Below are 20,828 nucleotides of genomic sequence, written 5' to 3' on the forward strand. Positions count from 1 at the left end.
ATTTACTCAACTTAAAGTCTTTCAAAACTTTCTTATTTATAGCATATTGTCTGAGCTGCTCTTTACTATGCAGTAAAAGTAAACATAGCTGTCAAGTTAGATTTTAAGTTAAATTGAGTTGTCAAATGGCTCAGAAGACTTGGAATACAGTGAGTGAGTCATATTTCCTTTTATGAGGCTTTGATGGTGTTGTTTTTGCTAAAATCTTCTTTTGTTTTCCAAAGGGAAAACACAGTCATTCAAGTTTGGAACGACGTAAATGGTGACACAATTTTCATTTTTGTGTGAAGTATTTCCTTTAACTCACAGCAACTGGCAGTAAAGAGAGCTCATGCTGTGCTCAGTTTAGTGATTTTTGGATCAAACAAGCAGGCCTCGGGCCATTGATAGTTTCACTTCCTCTTCACGGGGGAGTAATTAGTACAGGTGTTGTGTTTTTCACTCCCGGGAATCCAGAATGAGCAAATAAAACACTGAAATATTATCTCATGCAAACAGTTTGCATGGAAGTGGGACGTGGAGTGCTATAAATACGATTTGAGTTGATGCGTACCGTGATAAATCAGTTTTCAATGAGATCTCTTCTGGAAGATTTTTACCAAAAAATGTACACATTATTCAAAGGCCAGTACAGATGCTGATGCAACAAAATGAAAATGCCAGACACTTTGGAGGTGAGCTACACTGCGAGAATCCGACACAAGTGAGAGATATTTTTCTTTTGATTAATTCTTTGCTTCAAGGATGGAGGCTGAAAATAAGCCCTGAGCACCAAATCTCATCTCACCTTCTCACCCCGCTCTTCCTACATCTGACGCTCTTGATTAATGACACCTCACTACTAAAGCTTTCTGTTGCACTGTTTTTTTGTTTTTTTTTGTGAATTTAACATCTGAAATTACAGGGGGGGTTTTTTGTAATAGCTAGAAGTGCCTTTCATCACTTATATTTTTGATAATCAACAGTGACACCTCTATGTTTAATCATCCACAAACAGGAGTGAAGAGTGCATGAGGACACAATTATCACCTCCCAACATTCTCCAACACAAATGTTTGTTTCCTACTTCACTTCATCATTTCTTAACTGCTTCTGAAAACATTTGAAACTTTAAATATGTTCCCAGAGTTTTGACAACAGCGAACTGTTAAAAGAGGATAAAAAGGATGGAAAAAGTGGAAATATACTCTCAAAAACTCTACAAGAAAGCAAAAAGAAGAAAAAGATTTATTATTATGATTATTATTGTCTGTTGCACAACAGAAAGCCTGAGGTGATCTGGTAAACCAGAACCCAAAAATGTACTCACCCTCAGCCTATCCAAGATGTAGATGAACATGTTTCTTTATAGGAACAGATTTGGAGAAAGCATTACGTCACTTGCTCATCCTCCAAAAGTAAATGGGTGCCGTTTCAATGAGAGCCAAACAATCATCTGCGTAATAAAAACAATCATCTGCATGACTCCAATCCATCATTTAATGTCTTGTGAAGTGAAAATGTTCATAGGAAACACATCCATAATTAATACTTTTAAACTTTAAAAGTCGCTTCTGGCAACAACAACAAAAAAAAAAGTCAATAATCCATATTTTTAAACAAAATCCATCCTCTGTTGTCCTCTCACGTCAACATCTACTGACATATTAGTTTAGAATTGTTTAAACTGTTTTTATTAAGCATATTTCTCTCCTGATTCAGACAGGACACCATTTTCACTCCTATTATGGATGAGTCATATTTTACCCAGAAACAATGGTTTTAAGTTAAAAACATCTTAATGGTAGATTTGTCCATTACAAATATGCAGGTATTCACTTTACCATACATAAACTGATGGACTGGAGTCACTGCCAAATTTCTCCAAATCTAAAGTGAAGAAAAAGGAACTAAGACGAAACATCATCTTGGATGACCTGGACATTTCTTGCAAATATTCAATTTGAGGTGAACTCTTCCTTTAACATACACCTGGCTGTCATTTTCTAGTGAACTAAGACCTGCCCTGAAAAGTTAGAGCAGCAGTTTACTGTGTAGCTATATTTCTCTCCAATATTAGACTGAAAAGCCTTTAACATTAAGATAGCATCTTTTAGACAAGACAGAAATGAACTATTGCAATGAGCAGTACTGTATGTCAATAATGCAGCTTTTTTTCAGATGTGCAGAAATCAAGCAGACTTGAAATAAGACAGGGTTTTGCAAACAATACAATACAAAAGTGAACAGAAACTATGTCAAATGAACACAAAGAAGCCATCAGCACATCAGTTTTCCACTTTTCAAGAAGAATGCTTCTCTGTGACATTTCTGAGTATTCAGAATCTCTCTTCACATACAGTACAGTAGCGCTTGCCAAGCACAAATTGCTTTTGTAACATTTTGATTTTACTAAAATTACACTGGAAGGGAATAAAGTCGCAAGACTGTCCCCAACTGAGTTTAAAGCTTGACAGGCTGTTAAATTCACAAGCGCTGAATATCAAAGTGACAGCTTCAATACAGAGGCTTTTCCTATTAGCAGCTGCTTTCCCAATTCATATTTTTCAAAAGGTGCAAAGTTTGCTTCTTCTTTCTTTTTTACCACAAGGGCACTTATACTTCTATTCAAAAGTTTGGAGTAAGTAAGCATCAGTAAATGATCAAAAGTGACAGTAAAGACATTTATCATGTAACAAAGATTTCTATTTCAAATGAAGTTATGTGCTTTTGTACTTTTATTCAATTTATTTATTTTTGAGTACAATTTACATGAAAATGTTATGAAGTACAACTGTTTTATTAGCATCAATATTAATAAGATTTTTTTTTGAGCACCAAATCATCATATTAGAATGATTCCTGAAAGATAATGTCACAATGAAGACAGTAGTAATAATGCTGAAAATTCAAAGTTCAAAGTTCACGGAAATAATTTAAATTTAAAAAAATATTAAAGTTTTAGCTTTTCAGGTTACTAAAGCACACTTGAATTTGTTCTTGATCATTAGACATTACGTTATGGCACCTGTCTGAAGCAGTTTCCCCATAGAAGGTTCCTTCATACAAACACGCTGCCTGTGAAGTCACTGAAGGACTGGGCAGCAAAACAGCTGCATTTGGATTCAGACAGCTTCACACATCCTCTGACGAAAAATCTCTAAACTTTAAAGCATTTTGCAGTGTTTCGAATAAGAGAGATTTGTAAAAGTAATTGTAGCCATAATGAACCAAAGTGTGTGTCTTTACAAACCTGTAAGAGAGTGAGAGGAAGAGAAGATGAGAGGTGATGTACACTATGATTTCCATTAACCTACTTTCCACACCTCATTCTGAATTCAGCCATCGGTGTGCTGGGATCACACTCTTTCCTCTCTGACATAATGCTGAAAACAACATAGCATCTCCAGCCACAGCTCAGCTGAGACTGATCCAGATCTGCTCGCTCTATCCAGCTGTGTGTCACTGGCAGAGCCAGAGCTGTGGCACAGAAGGCTGACATCTGTCCTTAGTGGGGTGGATTGAGGGAGCTGCTCTGCACAACTGGAAATCCAGCAGATATATTTAGAGCATGAGGACAAGGTTGTTCATCTTGAAAATGACTGTGACTGTGGGCAACCTTGATGCCCTCTGCAGCTCCACAGGAGAACGTGGCCTGGCTCGGTTTACTGAACTCGCTTAAATCCACAGCCAAAGTGCTCTGATTCCTCCTCTGTCAGAGGACTTACAGTACACGTACTCAGGGTGGTGGAAAGCAGCTTATTTAGACATTAATTAAATTAATCTTTTTTTTTTGGTTCTTATTTTTAAATCAGGATGATCAAAGGACAACTCAGAATAACTCGACTGGTATTTTTTTGTTTAGACGTTTTATCTTTAGTCTTATCTAAAGATTAGTGATTTGTTGTTTTTTAAAGTTTCACATGCATAGATCATATTATTTGACCATTTACTATTAAAAATCAAGGTTCTTTAATGGCATGATGGTTCTATGAAGAATATTTACATCCATGGAACTTTTAAGATTCTTTATAGTAGAAAATGTTTCTTTAGATCATTAAAATGTTCTTCACTCACAAAAAAAAAGAAAAGAAAAATAATTTATTTGTGTTAATGACATTATTTTATTTCTTTTATTAAGAGTGTTGTTGCAGATTTCAATCTTAAACTCACATAATCAAAACAAAATATTTAACCCCTTTCAATATTACTTTGTGCATGTATGATTTTACAAAATTATGAAAAAATAACAAATTAAAAAATATATATTATTAAACCATTTTAATCATTTAACATAATTAAACAAAAATTTATCAAATCTATAATTTTTAAGAATTGAAAATAAATTAGATTTCTCATTATTAACAAATTATTAACTACAACTTTTTCCTCAATAAACTCCTAATTTTCTACTCATTAATAGTTAGTACGGTAGTTTTTAAGTTTAGGTATTAAGATAAGGTATGAAGAATGTGGTCATGCAGAATATGTGCTAATAAACAGCCAATATGTTAATAACATAGCATGCAAAGCAACTTAGAATAAAGGGTTACACGATTTTCAGTCTTAAGAAAAAAAAAAATATAAAAATAAGTATTACAATAACAATAAAAAAGCAACCATTTCAATATTAGTTTATAACAAAATGTTTAATCATTTTTAACATAATATATTGTATAATTTAGCAAGAAGACAACAATGTCAACTGGAAATCATGGTATAGTAAATTTAAAATTTTTTAACATTCAGTTTTTTTAACATCTATATTTTGTGTCCTGTCCAATCAAGCTGTAATTTTATCAAATTATGCAAAAAAAAGTGTGAAAATATTATACATAGTCCTCATCATCCATTGCATCTGTTTCCTGTCAAAAAATGTTTATGACAGAAATACACAACTTAAGTCATACAACTGATCAGCTGCAAATGGCAGTTGTCTTCAGTGTGCAGATATTTACTGTAAATCACAGTAATTATGCCAGGAACAGTGATTCTTTGGCAGTCTTTTTTTATCTTTTCAGTAACAAATTAAGACAGAAAATACTTAGAAATAGCCAATGGTCCTTAAAGGACACTTGCGCTGTATCATTTGTAAACGCCTGGTGGAATTTCCATATCGAGTCAGCACTCTAGGACAGTGTTAACTCTCTTGAGGAAACAAACTGCTCACCACAGATCATTAGACAGTACAGGGGATGTATGAAATAACATAAACACAATATGAAAAAGGAAACCATTTGTAACCAAGGCTCGTAGGCTGTTTTCTACATCCGGACAGGTTTACGTCTGGACAAAGGATGTTAGCTGTTAAATGTGGTGAGGGATCTGTACTTATGTGGGCAGTCATCTTGGCAAAGTCATTATATCTGATGTTTGCTCAGCCAAGTAATATGAGGTTTTTACAGGATCAGGTACATTATATGTTCCTAACACGGTTTCCTCGTGATATTCCAATATACCAGCGCGATGGTGCCCCCATAAAAACTGCTAAATGCTTTTAAGAATTTAGAATTTGGTTTTATAAGCACCGAGTTGAGAAATGAACTTTTCCTAACCTCCCCAATGACCAGATCTGAACCTCTAATGGACATTCTAAAGCAGATTTCCACCTCGAAAAATTGTAGCCATTTCTTCTTGAAGAATGGTTAAGGTTTCACTGCACTAAGAACTTTGGGGGGCTTTATCAGAGAATTTTAAGCACTGAAGCTATATTTAAAGAGGAAGTTCACCCAAAAATGATTCTGTAAAGTATATTCATCATTTGCTCACCCTAAAATCATTCCAGAGATATTGATATACAATTACCATTTAAAAAATATGTGTTACTAGTCAGGGCCGGTTCTTGACAGCAATAGAAGGGTGGGCTGGCAGATATCCTGGGTGGGCATTTTTCCTGGTATTCCTCTTGTATTGCATTGTATTGCTTTGTTGAATGCGTAAATAGTGCTTTGCTGCATTTAAATTAAGTCAGTGTTTTTTTTTTTCGGAAACACGCCTCTTTATACATCTTTGGTCCAAAACTTGTTAACATATGTTTTCTGTTGATCATGGCAGCAATAATTGCCATGATCAACACTGGAAGCATTAGAATTGTCCATGTGTATGGATGTATGATGTACTTGAGCACACTTTTGCCACTAAAATCTATACAGACACACACAGATTAAGTGCTATAAAATAAACACTTAAAAGTGTATTTCTGGTATTTCTTTCCACTAGTCTGTAACAACACTTTATGAAAAACCAAACCTGCCAAAATCTCTAAATCGACCATTACATGAAAAAAAAAAAAAACATGCTTTTACATGTTTAGCCTTAACAGCCACACTTCATTCTCTTAGCGAAGGTTCCTCATAACTTGTGTACACATCTTGTCTTGAAAAATGATGGAATTACATCTGTAAACTAAAGTCCATTACAGCCTCTCAACTCAAAGTATCCACTTTCTGACTCGCTCTGCATGAATCACAGTCTCTCCAAGCACACAATGTGCAGTAAAACCATCTCACAGTTTCAAGCAGAGGATAAATACTGAGAAAGAAAATGTGTGCAGTTGGCTCAAACCTGATGAGTCAGCCATGGTCATCTTATGCGGTGTGTTTAAGAGGGCCATTACACAGGAGCTGCAAATCCCCATAAGGCACAATTACCTGAATGAGCTGATTTATCTCCTCTCATCACAGCCTATTATTCCTTGAAACCAAGAGTGCTGGCCGGGCAAGACAGCCACCTTATGGAAAAGAACTCTTTGTGAATACTTCATAAATATTGCTCTAAACAAGCTACATGCTCATTTAAGTGCTCGTTCGTGTTTTTGGACAGCGTTATTGTCGCAAACACGCTGCGGCTTTGATATGTCTTCACATCATTGAACACCTTGCTCACCTGCAAGTGAATCTAATGAGGTCATTACAGTGAAGAACTGACATCTCTGTTGTGAAGAGAGGTATTCATGGTAGTAAGATGAAAATGCTGTATCACAGCAATTATTTGTAACCTTTGGATACTGCTTGTGTGAAGCCTGGCATCAAACCGAAGTAATCAGTAAAAGTCGGTAAGCGTCCATTAGTTTGCTTTCGGTTTAACGTCACAGCATCACGGCTGAAAAACAAGCTGAAATGACACCAGAAAAAGGCATTTTGTTATACAAATGAATCGCCATGCAGAGCTTTGTAAATATTTAATCACCTCCAGTGGGGAGGAAAAATAAATTTTTTTATAAAAAACAAAACAAAGAGTGAACAATAACACTGTTCTAGTTACAGAAAGTAAATGCTCTTAACGTTGTTGCAAACGTTGTGTCTACAGCAGCCTCTACATTGACCTTGGTCACGACAGGTGCATCATGTTTCTCTTGCCTTGAATTTAAAATTGGGAAAATTTACATGAATATCTGAATACTCGTGGGGGAAAAGAACCTAAAAGCTAATGGATGTAGCTTGCATCACACACCAAAAAAAAAAAAAGAAATCATGTTCACGAGTCCCATATCGCAACATACTAAATAATTGCTAGAGGTTGTTAAATTTTCAACAAAGGCAGGGAGGAAATAATGGATGGATGGAAGAACAGACAGGGAAGGTTCTGACCAGGTATGACGCCGAGTGCTTGGGGTAGAAGACTCTCTTTTTTCCTTCCGTCTTTTTTCTTTGATAGAAACAAGACAAAACACAGGGCTCGGAGGGGCCCTTTGTGTCTCGGCGGGTAAATGCTTCTGCTCTTTGAAGCAGCTCTACCTTTCAGGTGTTCATTATCCTTCAAAACAAATAGCTCCTTTTACGCGGACGTCCCTCATTTGTTTAAGACAATATCGTGTAATTAAAATCTAATCAGAGAAAGGAGGGAAACCATGAATATTTAAATCTGTTTGGCTTCGGAGTCTTAATGAAATGGTAATTTATGATGGCTCCGGGCTTAATTCTAGCCAGGGAGCAAATTAACTGGATTTCCAGAGATTCCCTCAAGAAACTTTCTCTTTTTTTCCCATTGAGTGTGCTTAACATATGGAAATATGAGTAAAACATCTATTTAAAGCCCAGAGGATTAAAATGTATGTGAAAGTATTTGCTAATGGGAGCTGAAGTGCAGGCACTTGTTTTTAATATCAGTGACTTCAAGGTCTGACAAAAAAACTCAGCCGAGCATAATAACCTGAATTGAAGATTTGACATGAGAGCGCCTCAACGGGAACCGTTTCTGACAAATGCTTTATCTGATAAAAGATGAGGTGAGAATACCTGATGTAAAATGAAAGCTGTTTTCATCACGGCAGCTTAGCACCCATGTTACGTGGTAAAAAATATCAAGAACAAGGCTGACTCCGAACATGAGAGACATCAAAGTGAGTTTTCTGATGCTAGACTCTGACAGCGTGCTCAGAGGTGATGGCATAACCTATAAGTAGACTGACCATTAAAGCAATTACTGAGAGGCTAGTTTGTATGTTGTCATGAGTTGCTCATTTGAATTAGCATGTTTTAGAGGAACTTTCTCCCACTTACTGCACATCAATTTCACTCATAAATGGTAAAGGTAATGGTAAGGAGTTTTTTTTACCATATAGTAGGTCATTTTCATAAATACGACTATTTAACTGACACACACACACAAGTTTATTTACCATTATAGGGACTCCTTTGACACTTATTGTTTTTATACAGAACTAGGTTAACCCTCACAGAAACTGTGTGGTTTTACTATCCTTGCGGGAACATAAAAACGTATCTAGAGCTCAGTTCAAGTTTAGCGACAGCCTTGGTACATTATACTATTTCTCCAAACGTTTATTAAATACTGTGGCAGTGTACAAAATCAACAGCTGTTTGGTAGATGTACGTATGCAAATAAAAAATTAATAAAAAAAAAAAAAAAAACAATGAGCACTTGGACAAGAGTACATGAGTAATTATAAAAGCCAATCTTGTTCTCTCCTCGCATGTTAGTGATTCGTTTAAAACGATGTGTGAAATCTGATTTAAGTCACATGAGGCAAAACAGAGCTGTCAAAGGAGACCCACTCGTGATGGTCCGAGTGTGAAATTGTGGCCCCAGGTTTTCAAACAGTGTAAAAGCTTCTCTTTAGAGACACACAAAAGGTCTTGAACTTTCAGGTGTGGGAGATCCCAGCCAGAGACGGGCTATTATCATATCTTCCAGCTAATTCATACTATCAAAATTGTAATTATATTGAGAATTTTTGGATGAGGATACAGAACTGCTGGATGAATGTGACTAAATGTGACCTTGGGGTCTTCCTTAAGTTCTTAAGTGTATTTTAAAACATGATATTATTTTGTCATGTTTTATGGGAATTGTTTAGTCAAGATCAAGTTTAAATGATATCAGATATTCTGAATAATGTAATGTTTTACCTTCATACCATTTTGGTTCTGTACACTTTCTCTCTCTCTCAAAAATACAGCAAAACAGCAATTATTGGGAAATATTATGATTAAAAAGTTTTATTTTTATTTTTATTTTTTTTGAAAATGTAATTTTTCATGCAATACATTCAGGGCAAAGCACCTACTGTGTCAGGATTCTTGGATGAATAGTAGGCTAAGTTGAAAAGAACAGCATTTATTTTTAAATAGTAAAGACAGTTATGTTAAAAAAAGATTTGTCACTTTTGATCAATTTAATGCATCCATGGTAAAGTTTTATGAATAAAATAAACAAAGTATACATCAATCACTCTGAGAAAACACATGACAACTGAAGTAACAGAAGTCAAAACAGTAACTATTATCTCCTTGTTTCTAATTATTTTGCTTTGTCATGATGTTATTCAGAGTTCATTTTCCATCCATTCATGTTGCTTCAGGCCATTGCTGTGTGTCCATTGTCTGTCAGCACTGCTACAATAGCTTTATTTATCTTTCCATCATCCTCATTTAGCAGACCACCCCTCCAAGCTGCCGGATAACACCACCGATAAGTGACAACTCATAGCTCTTCACCCACAACCGTTTGAAATCAGCCTCTTAAACCCTTTTTGAAAATGCATTAATGTAGTTTAATGCAAATGTTGTGCCCTTTTCTAACCATTTTAAATTTAAATTCCGAGCCCTATTTGCCTTGTCAAGTCATTACCAGCCCTGCAACATCTACTAAAAGAGCACATATAATAACAGCTGTGGAAGGATCTATGGGTATGAAATATTTATGCATTTAAAAGAGCGCTGTCAAAATAAAAGACTCATAAAGATAGATATACAAGAAACAAGTGAAGGAGAAAAAGAAGGAGTTCTGTTTTGTGAGACATGAATCCATAAGAGACTGCAAGGCTGGTTTCTTTAAGATGGAAGGTACAACAGTGCCCTCATCTGAGGAATGCGAGACAAGTAAAGGGACGGCCATCCAATAGACTAATTATAACATTCTATCTTAATTTACGAACCAATATAACTATTTTTCTCTATCTCTAAATGTTAGGCAGCATGGGAACTGACAGAATCAGTCACCATTCACTTTCATTGCATCTTTTTCCACACAATAAAAGTGAACTGTAAGTGAGACTGTCTCCTTTGTGTTCCAGTAGAAAATAAATCATAGGCTGCGACATTGCGCTTAATAAATGATAACAGAACCTTCGTTTCTGGGTGAACTATTCCTATTAATAAAGCCCATAGACCGTAAAAGAAAATAATAAGATAAAGCCAGACAAACAGGATGTACAGCGCCCTCTGATGGTTTCCATCCAAAACTACTTGTAATGACAAATTTGAAACGCCAAACTGACAAGGTTAAGAAAAAAAAAAAAGAAAAATAGCAGCACACACAACCACATCAGTGATGTTGTTACTCAGTTTAAAGGGAAACAAACTTGTACTTACAGTGGTGCTGGATTCCCTCATTTTGAAACAAGACACTGTTAATGTATTTTCTTCATTTTCTATCTCCAATGAAAGTTTTTGAGCTTTACAGGTAAACGGAATCTCTCTCACAGCATTAAATCGGTGTACATTTATGAATCCCGTTCCATTTTATAGAGGGACTCGGACGTTTGTAAATATAGATGAAAGCGATGGAATGAAGTCCGGCATTGTTTAAACAGCCACTTTTATTTCAGGGTCATTGGAGATTTTGGTGAATAATCACCCATAAAGGCCAGAATATGAGAATTGCTGGTAATATGAGAGGCACTCAGGAACAAATGAGCAGCGGCGCAAGGCCGCGCTATTCCTGGACGCGCGGGTCGCTCGTTTACCGGCAGCGGCAGCGCAAACCCGCCGCAGACACATATCATCTCCTCTCATCTCTGAGTGACGAGAAACGACTGGTTTCAGATGTCTAATGAGCTGTGGTCAGCTCGCATTGTGCCATTTCTAAAAAAAATATAATATATATATATATATATATTTTTTAAGTATTTTAATTTGGGTGTTAAGTCATGTCTCACCGCAATGAAACAAAATATTGGTGGGCAGATGTTTCTGTTTGTCCTTACAGAATTCTTTCGTAGTTAGGTGTCACATTTGTTGCACCATTTTCACTTTTCCAATATAAATGTATTAACAATAATCATTCTTAGTGATTTATAACAAGAACTGTAAAATGTATTAGTCTGTTTTATTAGCATTTAGTTTGAATAGTTCGTCATGACTGAATTAAGGGCCTATGACTACTGCTACAAGACCTGGCATTGCCAAAGAGGTCTCCAAAGATGTGTCCAGGGCCTCATGGGACCATGACCTTGGACCCAGAGTTTAAGTTGGCCTCAACAAGATCCCACCCAACAACAACACGGAGTCAAAATGAAAGGAAACAGGTTTTTGTTACATATACAATGAATGTTTTAATAGCAATGTACAATGATATCTTCAGCTGCGTATGAGCAGAATATATCTTTTCCCACAAGACATGGACAAATGGTTGAAATACCACAAGGAATCTGTCTTTCAGATGTCCTTCCCCCCAGCGACAACAGCGTTTCTCACTTCAGCCAGATGCCTTTGTCCCCGACGTCTTCATTATAACCTTCAGCGTACTTCTTTCCTGGGAGCTAAGGAGAGATTTACATGTCACATGTTTGATTCTTTAAAGCCCAAGTGTGCAATGGCAACATTTTACAGTAACCTTTAAAGAAATGCATTGAAAATAAAATAAAGTAATAGACTAGACACGTAATCTTTATTTGTGAGCTCCACTTCCTCGTGTTCTAACAGCTGAGGTAAAGCTCCATATGTTTCAGTGCAAGGACTGACAAGGTGGTGATAAGATGAGCAGATGAAAAATCTGATGGCTGAACACGACAAGGAGCTCATCACTCCCTGAGATCAATATAACAGTGCCAGGAATCATTAATGGCCATACAAAGTGCTTCTGTCACCCACTCCAGAAGTCTATCTGTCTCCTGATTTTATAATGCCACAGATATCACTGAATGTCCTCAGGTGACACTCCTGCTTTGTGAAAACACTCAATCATTATGCAGGCACCAGTTGGGACACTGTTAGGGCTCCTGGACAGAATAACTTGTACACAAATGTATCTGGCAAAAACATAATTTAAGGACGATCTATCAACACTGAGACACCCAAAGCATCACTGCTCCATTCTCTCTAATAAATTGAGTTAATATCACCTGTCATTACTGATAAAATAAGAAGAATAGCTAATTCAGTTCAGACATAGTTGCACATGGACAAAATATGATTTTAAACACATGCAACCCATTACATGTGCTCTATGATCAGTCTTTTACATTTATTGGCACAGTGGAGGGCACTTACCGATTTGAAAGCGTAGTAGGCAGAATCAAACTCATGAGCACCGACTGTGACTTCTGGAAGATATCTGGGGATGCAGGTCATGTTGGCTACTTTTTGCTTGTCCTCCACACTTGTGAATGGGGAAAAATGGGAGAAAAGGCACATTTGCTTTCATTTTCTTTGAACCGTTAGTGGGCAAACACTTACAGAACCTTTCTTTCTCTTCTTTTCACTATATACACAAGCAAATGTTTCTGATTCTTTAAGTGGCAGCAATGCAAAGTTTATCCTGCCTGAAACTGAAATAAAATATGTTTTTATATATGTTTATATTTGTTTTTCAGTACAGTTCAAAGCAATTCAATGTATATATTTTTCCATTATTGAAAAGTATTGTATTTACTGTTACTGCTTAAGACACAATAACTAAGAAAACAAACAGCTGGCTCACTTTTCCATTCACTAACATGACATGCTTTGATTCAGATGGTTGGTATCATTTATTAGATTGGAAATCATAATTAAATCAAAATTAAAAATGTTAAATTAATCATATAACAAAATCAATGTGACCCCTGGACCACTAAACCAGTCATAAGGGACAATTTTATGAAATTCAGATTCAAACATCTGAAAGATGAATATATGAAATCTAAGGGTGCAAAAAAAAAAAAAAAAAAAATATATATATATATATATATATATATATATATATATATATATATATATATATATATATCTTAGCAATGCATATACCTAATCAAAAATGTAGTTTAGATATATTCACGGTTGGAAATTTACAATATATCTTCATTGAACAAGATCTTTACTTAATATCCTAATGATTTTTAGCAAAAATAAAATACAATGTATTGATAGCTTTTGCTACAGATATACCTGGTGATTGGTTATTACTGGTTTTATGGTCCAGGGTCACACACACACACACACACACACAGTTAAAGAATTAAGGCAAATATGGATAATATCAACAGAGATTTATTCAATGTGTTTGATGTTGCCAACCAAAACTAAATGACATAATAATTCCAGCCAGCACAAGTAACAGTCTGCAGAAGAAAATAGTGAAATGGAAATAAATCAAGCACTCACAACATTCGCATATGGTGGAAAGTGACGTCATCTTGCTCCAGCCAAGGGCCCTTCTCAAACTTGAGGTACTCGATATCCTCCACAACCTGAAAAGGAAAAATAGAGTGAGAGCAGTGAGCATAACCAGCTTCAATGTCCTCCATATACAGGTTCGATCCTTACCCTTTCAATGTCCTGGGCTTGGGTTGTGTCATACGCAAGAACCTCTGCCTCTTCACTGAAAATCAAACATAAGATTTTAAAACTAAAACTGAAAACTTGTTTGATACACTCACATCACCAGATTAACCACCTGCTTTTAACTTTATCAAATTAAAAGAAAACAATAACTCATAATTTTATAAGAAAAATGTTTAATACTATAAAACAAACATTAAAATACTAATATCAATGCATATATATTACCTGATTTTAGGAAGGAAGTTCTTCTTGTATGCCGTCTCAATCTTCTTCAGGTAGCTTAAAGGAACATTCTGGAGGTATGACTGTGTAAGGCGACAAAAAAAATGAAATTCACATATACATATATATTATATAAATTATATGTATATAAATTATATGTATATAAAAAGCTTCCAAGTGGCAAGAGAATCAAGATTATCAATCAAGAAATTATTTTGTGTTCTTCTTTTTGTACATTAAAATCAAAAGATTAATTATTCCTCACGCAAACCTTTCCTGATGCCTTGAGATTTTTCTGGACCTCTTCAGCAGGAACGTCCACATAGATGACCAGATGAGGAGGAAGAAACTCAGAGATACTGATGCCCTTAACCTCATTATAGTGATCCACACCTGCAGAATAGCATCATATACCATACATCCTTTTCATTTCAGTAAACAGCTCTGCTGTAATATGACCACCAGCATTTTTTTTACTATTTACATTATTTAATATTATGAGTTTCGGACATAATCACTCACACTGCTTTCGGATGAAGCCTTCTTTGAACATGGCCTCCAAAAATACAATGTCACTAAATGGAGAACGTTCCAGAATAACTCCCTGTCCTGAGAAAGGGAAAGAGAAAATATGCTTGTGCTTTATGGTTTTGATTTTCAATCACAACGACAAACTGTTTGTTATTCAAGTGAACAGCTATGGGGTATCAAACAGGTGTGTTTTACCTGTAGAGAGCAGGTGTTCAACGGCATCAGAGTACTGCAGCAGCCTCATGAGGTACATCCAACACTGCAGGCGGTAAGAGTTACCATCACTGGCTTTGGGCTCCAGGTAAAACTTCTCCAGACTGCAGTTTCCATTAAAAGCCTTATCTAGAGGAACTTTCTCCTTTGTCATTTTGTCAACATAGTGTGTGTCTGGCTCTGGCATGTACAGCATTCCTGATGAGAGACACATTTAATCGTTTTATTTTACGTACACATACAAACAGACACACAAGCACTTAACATACATAAAAAAAAATTTTTAAACAGATGTAGCCAGATATTATCATACCCAGTTTGTCTGCCAACTTTTGTGCAAGCACTCCCTTTCCAGATGCCAAGTTGCCATCAATGGAAATGATCTTGCTGTTTTCCTTGAAGCGGGGGGTTGTCCTCTCCCCCAGAGCATAAGCCCACCAGCCATAGCGCAGGTTTCTGACAGCACTTGTGTGGATTTGAGCCTAAAGGATATAACATGTCCTGTTATATTTTACTGCAAATACGGTAGTTTGACAGCGTACACATAGTCATGATCAGCTACAATCTCTCTATACATAGTGTCAAGCCATTAGTAATCGCTGACACGCTTTGTCAATACAAAACAACAAAACCGTTTGTTTTGACAGAACTACCGTGAGCTGCATACGGAGTTTTCATTGTTATATAGGCCTACCAAACATACGAACAATCTAATGTATCAATGTGACAGTAATACGTGTTTTTCACAGCTGTAGTTTTCCTGTTGTCCTTCAGTCTGGACTACATGAGGCCCGACCGAGCAGATCAACTTTTCATCTGGAGGGTAGAGGCTGTTTATCAATCTTACCGTCGCTACAGGCGATACTGCTTTCCAAGTGGCAGCACCTGAGGGCACAACCAGCCGAAATAACCGCAACGCCATCGCGAAACTGCACAAACTCCGCTGAGTCTGAGTCCTCAATGTCGCCGAAGGATCTCTGCGTCGCGTCGCGGGTGTTTTGCGTCATCGGTGCGTCATGTGGTTTCTTCAAGTTGACATTTGACAAAAGCCCTGGCCAAAATGAAAGGAATAAGTAACTGAAGTCTTTTAATTTGATAAATACATGATTTCTTATATGTTATTTGGTTTTGTGTGTGTCGTCGCATGATTGTATTTACGTTTCAAAAATAGTAGACTTAGACGTCTCCTTGAAGCTTTTTGTGTTACTGGGAAACAAAAAACAAAAAAACAATTTATTGTATTACCGGTATTGCTATTTTGTAAGCCCAGCACCAGCACTGAGATGCAAGGTGTGGACTATGCTTTACTATTTGAATATATAGATTTATGGTCATTTAAAAAAAAAAAAAAAAAAAAAACATATATATATATATATATATATATATATATATATATATATATATATATATATATATATATATATATATTAGATTTGTTTTCCTCATAACTGATTTTGTAGGATATTTTTTTTTTTTTTTTTTTTTTTGATGATTTTGTAAATTTTATAACAAAAGTGGCAAGTAACTACTGATAATTTTTAATGGCTTAATGTAAAGTTTTCTATAATTCTTGAAAAAATTATTTTCTTGTTATTAAATATTCGATATAATGCATTTTATTAACGTTATAAAATGTATAGATCAAGGCGTGCTTTGTTTGTTTTTGGCAAAGTCGGTGACTCAATATTTATCGTCTCTCAATCCGTCTTACATACAACACAATACCATCATGTCCGGAAATGTCTTTAAATTACAGTCAAGTTAAAAACACACCTTTTCTGTTGTCTTCTTTTTAAAGAACTTCAAAAAATGCACCTGAACCATTTAGCGCGAAAACTTGCTTCCGCTTGCGAGTAGCTTGCAGTACCGAATTCAAATAAAAAATTAAATAATGCACGTTTTATTCTAAAGAGGATGGTTAGGGGGATTGTGGTTTTACCAAGGGGATGTTTTTTGTCATTTTATTTTTTTCAACCGGGCCCCATCCACTCTATTCGAGCCCTGCATGTGTATGTGTATGGATGTGTAAGCGTGTATCATCATAAACTGTAAAAAAAAAAAAAAAAAAAAAAAAAACAGGTTGAAAGTTCAGTGAATGCGGCTCTGATTTTACTGCCAGCAGAAGTCAGTAGAGGCTACTGTGACGTTTAAACCTACATAAACGCGGGTAGACGACGAAGAATAGGCTGTTGCCATAGTTACTGTTGTTAGCTGGAACAGATTTGTTGTTGGCTAAATTTGGAGCTAGCTGTGTTGATGCCGTTGGCGTCAGTTGTGTCACTGTTTTCTACCTTGAGGAAAAGCTGATCAAATATACACAAAAGCGTTTTATTTCTGCTCTGATTTGGATCGGTAACTACGTTAAGTTACATGTATTTATTATTGTCTTTAATGCTGTTGACTCTTGTGTTTTGAATGACCGACAGATTACTCCGGTTCACAGATTTAATGGCTCTGACACATCGCCAACCACCTGCTTTGGCAGGATTTCTTAAAGTATTCTTACCACAGAAAAACGTGTTAGCAATCATTTTCAGGGCACAATTCTTTCCATTCTGCAAGCAAGGCGTTTGATCAGTGTTTAACGTTACCCTTTATTATTATAGGTACATGTTAATGTTTAGCATTTAAGTAATTGGTTATGAAACAGACAGACGTTAGACCTTTTTATGTCGCTCAAAATCCAGTGAAATTATTTTGTAAATTTAACAGATCATCATTCAAAAGATTCACAGCAGTATATTACGTTGTCAAATAATTAATCACTAAGCAAAAATATCTAAAACTATTCATAATGTCGTTTCTTATATATATATATATATATATATATATATATATATATATATATATATATATATATATATATATATATTATTCATACTTTATCTTATATGATCCTGTTTGTATGCTGTAACGTTACTCATCTTCTCTGCTCTGCCTCTTCTCATAAAACATTTTTGTTTACTATTATTCCTAGCCTTTATGAGCAATTCAGTCATATGTATCTATATTGATTTTTCTGTTAGGCACTGGAGGACAGAAGATGTCAGGAGATCTTGTAGCTGTGTGAGACGTGGCTTTGAGCGACGGTGTGCACAGGATTGAATTTGAACATGGCACAACCACAGGAAAACGGGTCATTTACATCGATGGAAAGGTACAAATTACTAGCCCTAGTACAAAAAGCTGACACTCAGGAAAATACTTGGTCAAGTTCAGTATATGTAATTCATTAAATAAAGTCTATGTAGTCTATCCGAGCAACTGAGTCCTTAGCCATCTTCAAGAATTGGCTTAAAACCCATCTCTTCCATCTTTATTTGACCCTCTAACTTTAGCACTCACTATTCTAATTCTAATTCAGTAGCCAGGCAGGGCCAGTGATCAGTTATGCCGTTTTAAATCTGTATTTCAGAGAGCTGTGTAATTATAATATAATATTGTAATTATATATGTTTTTTCCATTAGTTGATGATGCTGATTTTAGTGTTTTAGAAATATGTGACATGAGTATTTTCATTATAATGATGGGAAAATAAGTGCCGAAGCCTCATAGGCTTGTTCATAACTGTCCCAGGAAGTCTTAAGGAGAGATTGGATGTTCAAACTGGTTGGAAAGGAGACTTTTCATGTGGGTGGTACAAATACAAAGGCCACTATTAACATAGATGCAGTGAGCGGCTTTGCATATGAATACACTCTCGAGATAAATGGACAGAGCCTGAAGAAGTACATGGAGAATCGCTCCAAAGTTACCAGCACATGGCTCCTCAACCTCGATGGCATCGACTGCAGAGTGGTTCTGGGTAAGAAATACAGGTTCCTCAAATAAATATGATTTGATTAGCCAGTGATGAAGTTTTGCCTCTCGTTCCCCCAACCTGTATTTAACTAGAATGTAGAATACAAAAGCAAGGATTCATTTTGTGTTCATTGGTATAAGTAGATAACAATGAGCACAACAAATAACACAATCTGTTATTTTTTCCTTATAGTACAGCTGCTCTCTGAAATGCTGAAAGCCTTTCCTCACTTAACCTGCACAGCACCAATGATAGATTAATTCTAGGTTGAATGAAGGTTAAAAAAAAAAGATTACAAATCACTTTAAGTAATTAGTGCAGGAGCAGCTTATCTAGTAATAAAACACACTATTTGTTAACCTCATAGCGGAGGGCGCCAGTGAGCAGATATCAAGCTTTACTGAAAGAAAATCAGAGAAATCCCCATTTTTCACATGAATAATTTAAGCATTGTGCAATTAATTCCTCCCAGTTGCATGTTTTACATATATATTATTGAATATGATAACATCATGGATTATTCAAATGAAAACATCTTTTTGTGTACCAGTTTGGACACCTGCCACTTAGGTTAACCATTACCTGTGGTCATTTGGCTTATGCTTTTAAATAATAATAAAGTACAGTTATAGTATTTCATAACTGACTATTAATGTGACTGAAAAGACAAGTCAAGTGCCAACAAGAAAAGCTCAGCACAAGACAAAAGAATGTAATCGCAATGGCAGACACACATTGGATAATGCTGAGATCCTAGATTTACAATAAGTCACAGATCAGAGTACTAAAGGCGAGTCAGTGAGGACTAGTCTGGTAAAGTAGGATTTATATTGATGTTTTTATCTTTATCACTCATGCTGCAACCTGCTAATTGATCACTTATAAACTCTTCCGTCCTCAACAGAGAAAGATACCATGGATATATGGTGCAATGGACAGAAAATGGAAACGGCTGTAAGTCCAGCAATTACTTTATCCATTGACATTAATTTGCTAAACTTTATTTAAATTAAATTACATTTAAATGAAATGTATGCATTTAACAGACGCTTTTATCCAAAGTGACATACAGTGCATTCAGGCTAACATTTTTTACTTAATATTTATTTAGTTATTTATTTATGTCATGAACTAACCATGAACAATATTTGTTAAGCATTTATTAATCTACTTTAATGTTGATTTCTGATTTCCATTTTAATTTTTCTTCGTATTTCTTAACAGTTCAAGTTGTATAAATTAACATTAGGTAATGAATTATGAATGAACATAAGTTAGCAATAAATATTATATTTATTAACTTTATTACAAAATTTTTTTATAACTTAATATGAGCCTAAAATGATAAATGCTATACACATTCTTGTTCATTGTTAATTTATTATATCCGAAGCATTAACTATGCTAACAAATCAAACTTTAATGTAAAGTCTTAATATTTTTTATTATAATTTATTATTTTCTTATGTACTGGTAAGAAATGATAACAATGCCCACCCAGGTCTAGTAGATGTGGTCACAGCCCTACCGAACATACCTTTTCCACAACATGTGACTACCATTCATTCAGGAGTAAAACATGTCTTTCTCCCTCAGGGTGAGTTTGTTGATGACGGCACAGAGACACACTTCACTCTGGGTGACCATGACTGCTGCATCAAGGCAGTGAGCAGCGGCAAGAGACGAGATGGCATCATTCACATGCTGCTGGTGGATGGCATGGAAATCTCAGAGTCAGAGTGATCTGTGTGAATGAGTGTGTGAGGATTATCCATCCTTATGAAAAGTGCGTAATGTATACATGGAAGTTGGGACAGTATGTGCTCATTTGTGACCGCAGGTCAGCTTGTGCTGGTTCAGTAATGGATTATTTTGAGGCAAAATAGAAAAATGTGTCTTACAAATGCATAGTTTAGTTATATTGCTATATACCTCACTCACATAGCATCAGTGGATAATTGTTTTAACCCTACAAATGGTTAATTTCTTAAAGGGGTGGTTGACTTTTTTTTCCCTTTATTTTGATTTGATTAACATATGTTAATGCTTTGTTTAAAAAAAAAAACATATATAT

At 35.5% G+C, this 20,828-nt stretch overlaps 1 protein-coding gene and 1 pseudogene across 1 annotated transcript; one reads left to right on the forward strand and one right to left on the reverse strand.

The window, feature by feature from the left end:
* Positions 1-11,750: 11,750 nt before the first annotated feature.
* On the reverse strand, positions 11,751-15,932 carry LOC113098492 (NADH dehydrogenase [ubiquinone] 1 alpha subcomplex subunit 10, mitochondrial-like). The gene is made up of 10 exons (XM_026263599.1): positions 15,799-15,932; positions 15,265-15,433; positions 14,934-15,149; positions 14,730-14,816; positions 14,479-14,600; positions 14,211-14,290; positions 13,968-14,022; positions 13,806-13,891; positions 12,714-12,822; positions 11,751-11,983 (listed from the first exon to the last, which is right to left on the reverse strand). Exons 1-10 carry the CDS (start codon positions 15,871-15,873, stop codon positions 11,915-11,917), a joined length of 1,068 nt encoding a protein of 355 aa, XP_026119384.1. The 5' UTR covers positions 15,874-15,932; the 3' UTR covers positions 11,751-11,914.
* Positions 15,933-17,994: 2,062 nt separating this feature from the next.
* On the forward strand, positions 17,995-20,587 carry LOC113098493 (fas apoptotic inhibitory molecule 1-like; annotated as a pseudogene).
* The last annotated feature ends 241 nt before the right edge of the window (positions 20,588-20,828 follow it).

The sequence above is a fragment of the Carassius auratus genome, unplaced genomic scaffold, assembly GCF_003368295.1.
Source record: "Carassius auratus strain Wakin unplaced genomic scaffold, ASM336829v1 scaf_tig00216569, whole genome shotgun sequence".
In the NCBI taxonomy this organism is placed as follows: domain Eukaryota; kingdom Metazoa; phylum Chordata; class Actinopteri; order Cypriniformes; family Cyprinidae; genus Carassius; species Carassius auratus.

What these genes read in the sequence shown, in the direction of transcription:
- LOC113098492 (XM_026263599.1), bottom strand. Translation starts at nt 15,873, where the DNA reads ATGGCGTTGCGGTTATTTCGGCTGGTTGTGCCCTCAGGTGCTGCCACT. An exon ending in TGAACACCTGCTCTCTACAG is followed by an intron (nt 14,817 to 14,933) that starts GTAAAACACACC and finishes TCCCTTTCTCAG; the next exon opens with GACAGGGAGTTATTCTGGAA. An exon ending in CCTACTACGCTTTCAAATCG is followed by an intron (nt 11,984 to 12,713) that starts GTAAGTGCCCTC and finishes ATCTCTCCTTAG; the next exon opens with CTCCCAGGAAAGAAGTACGC.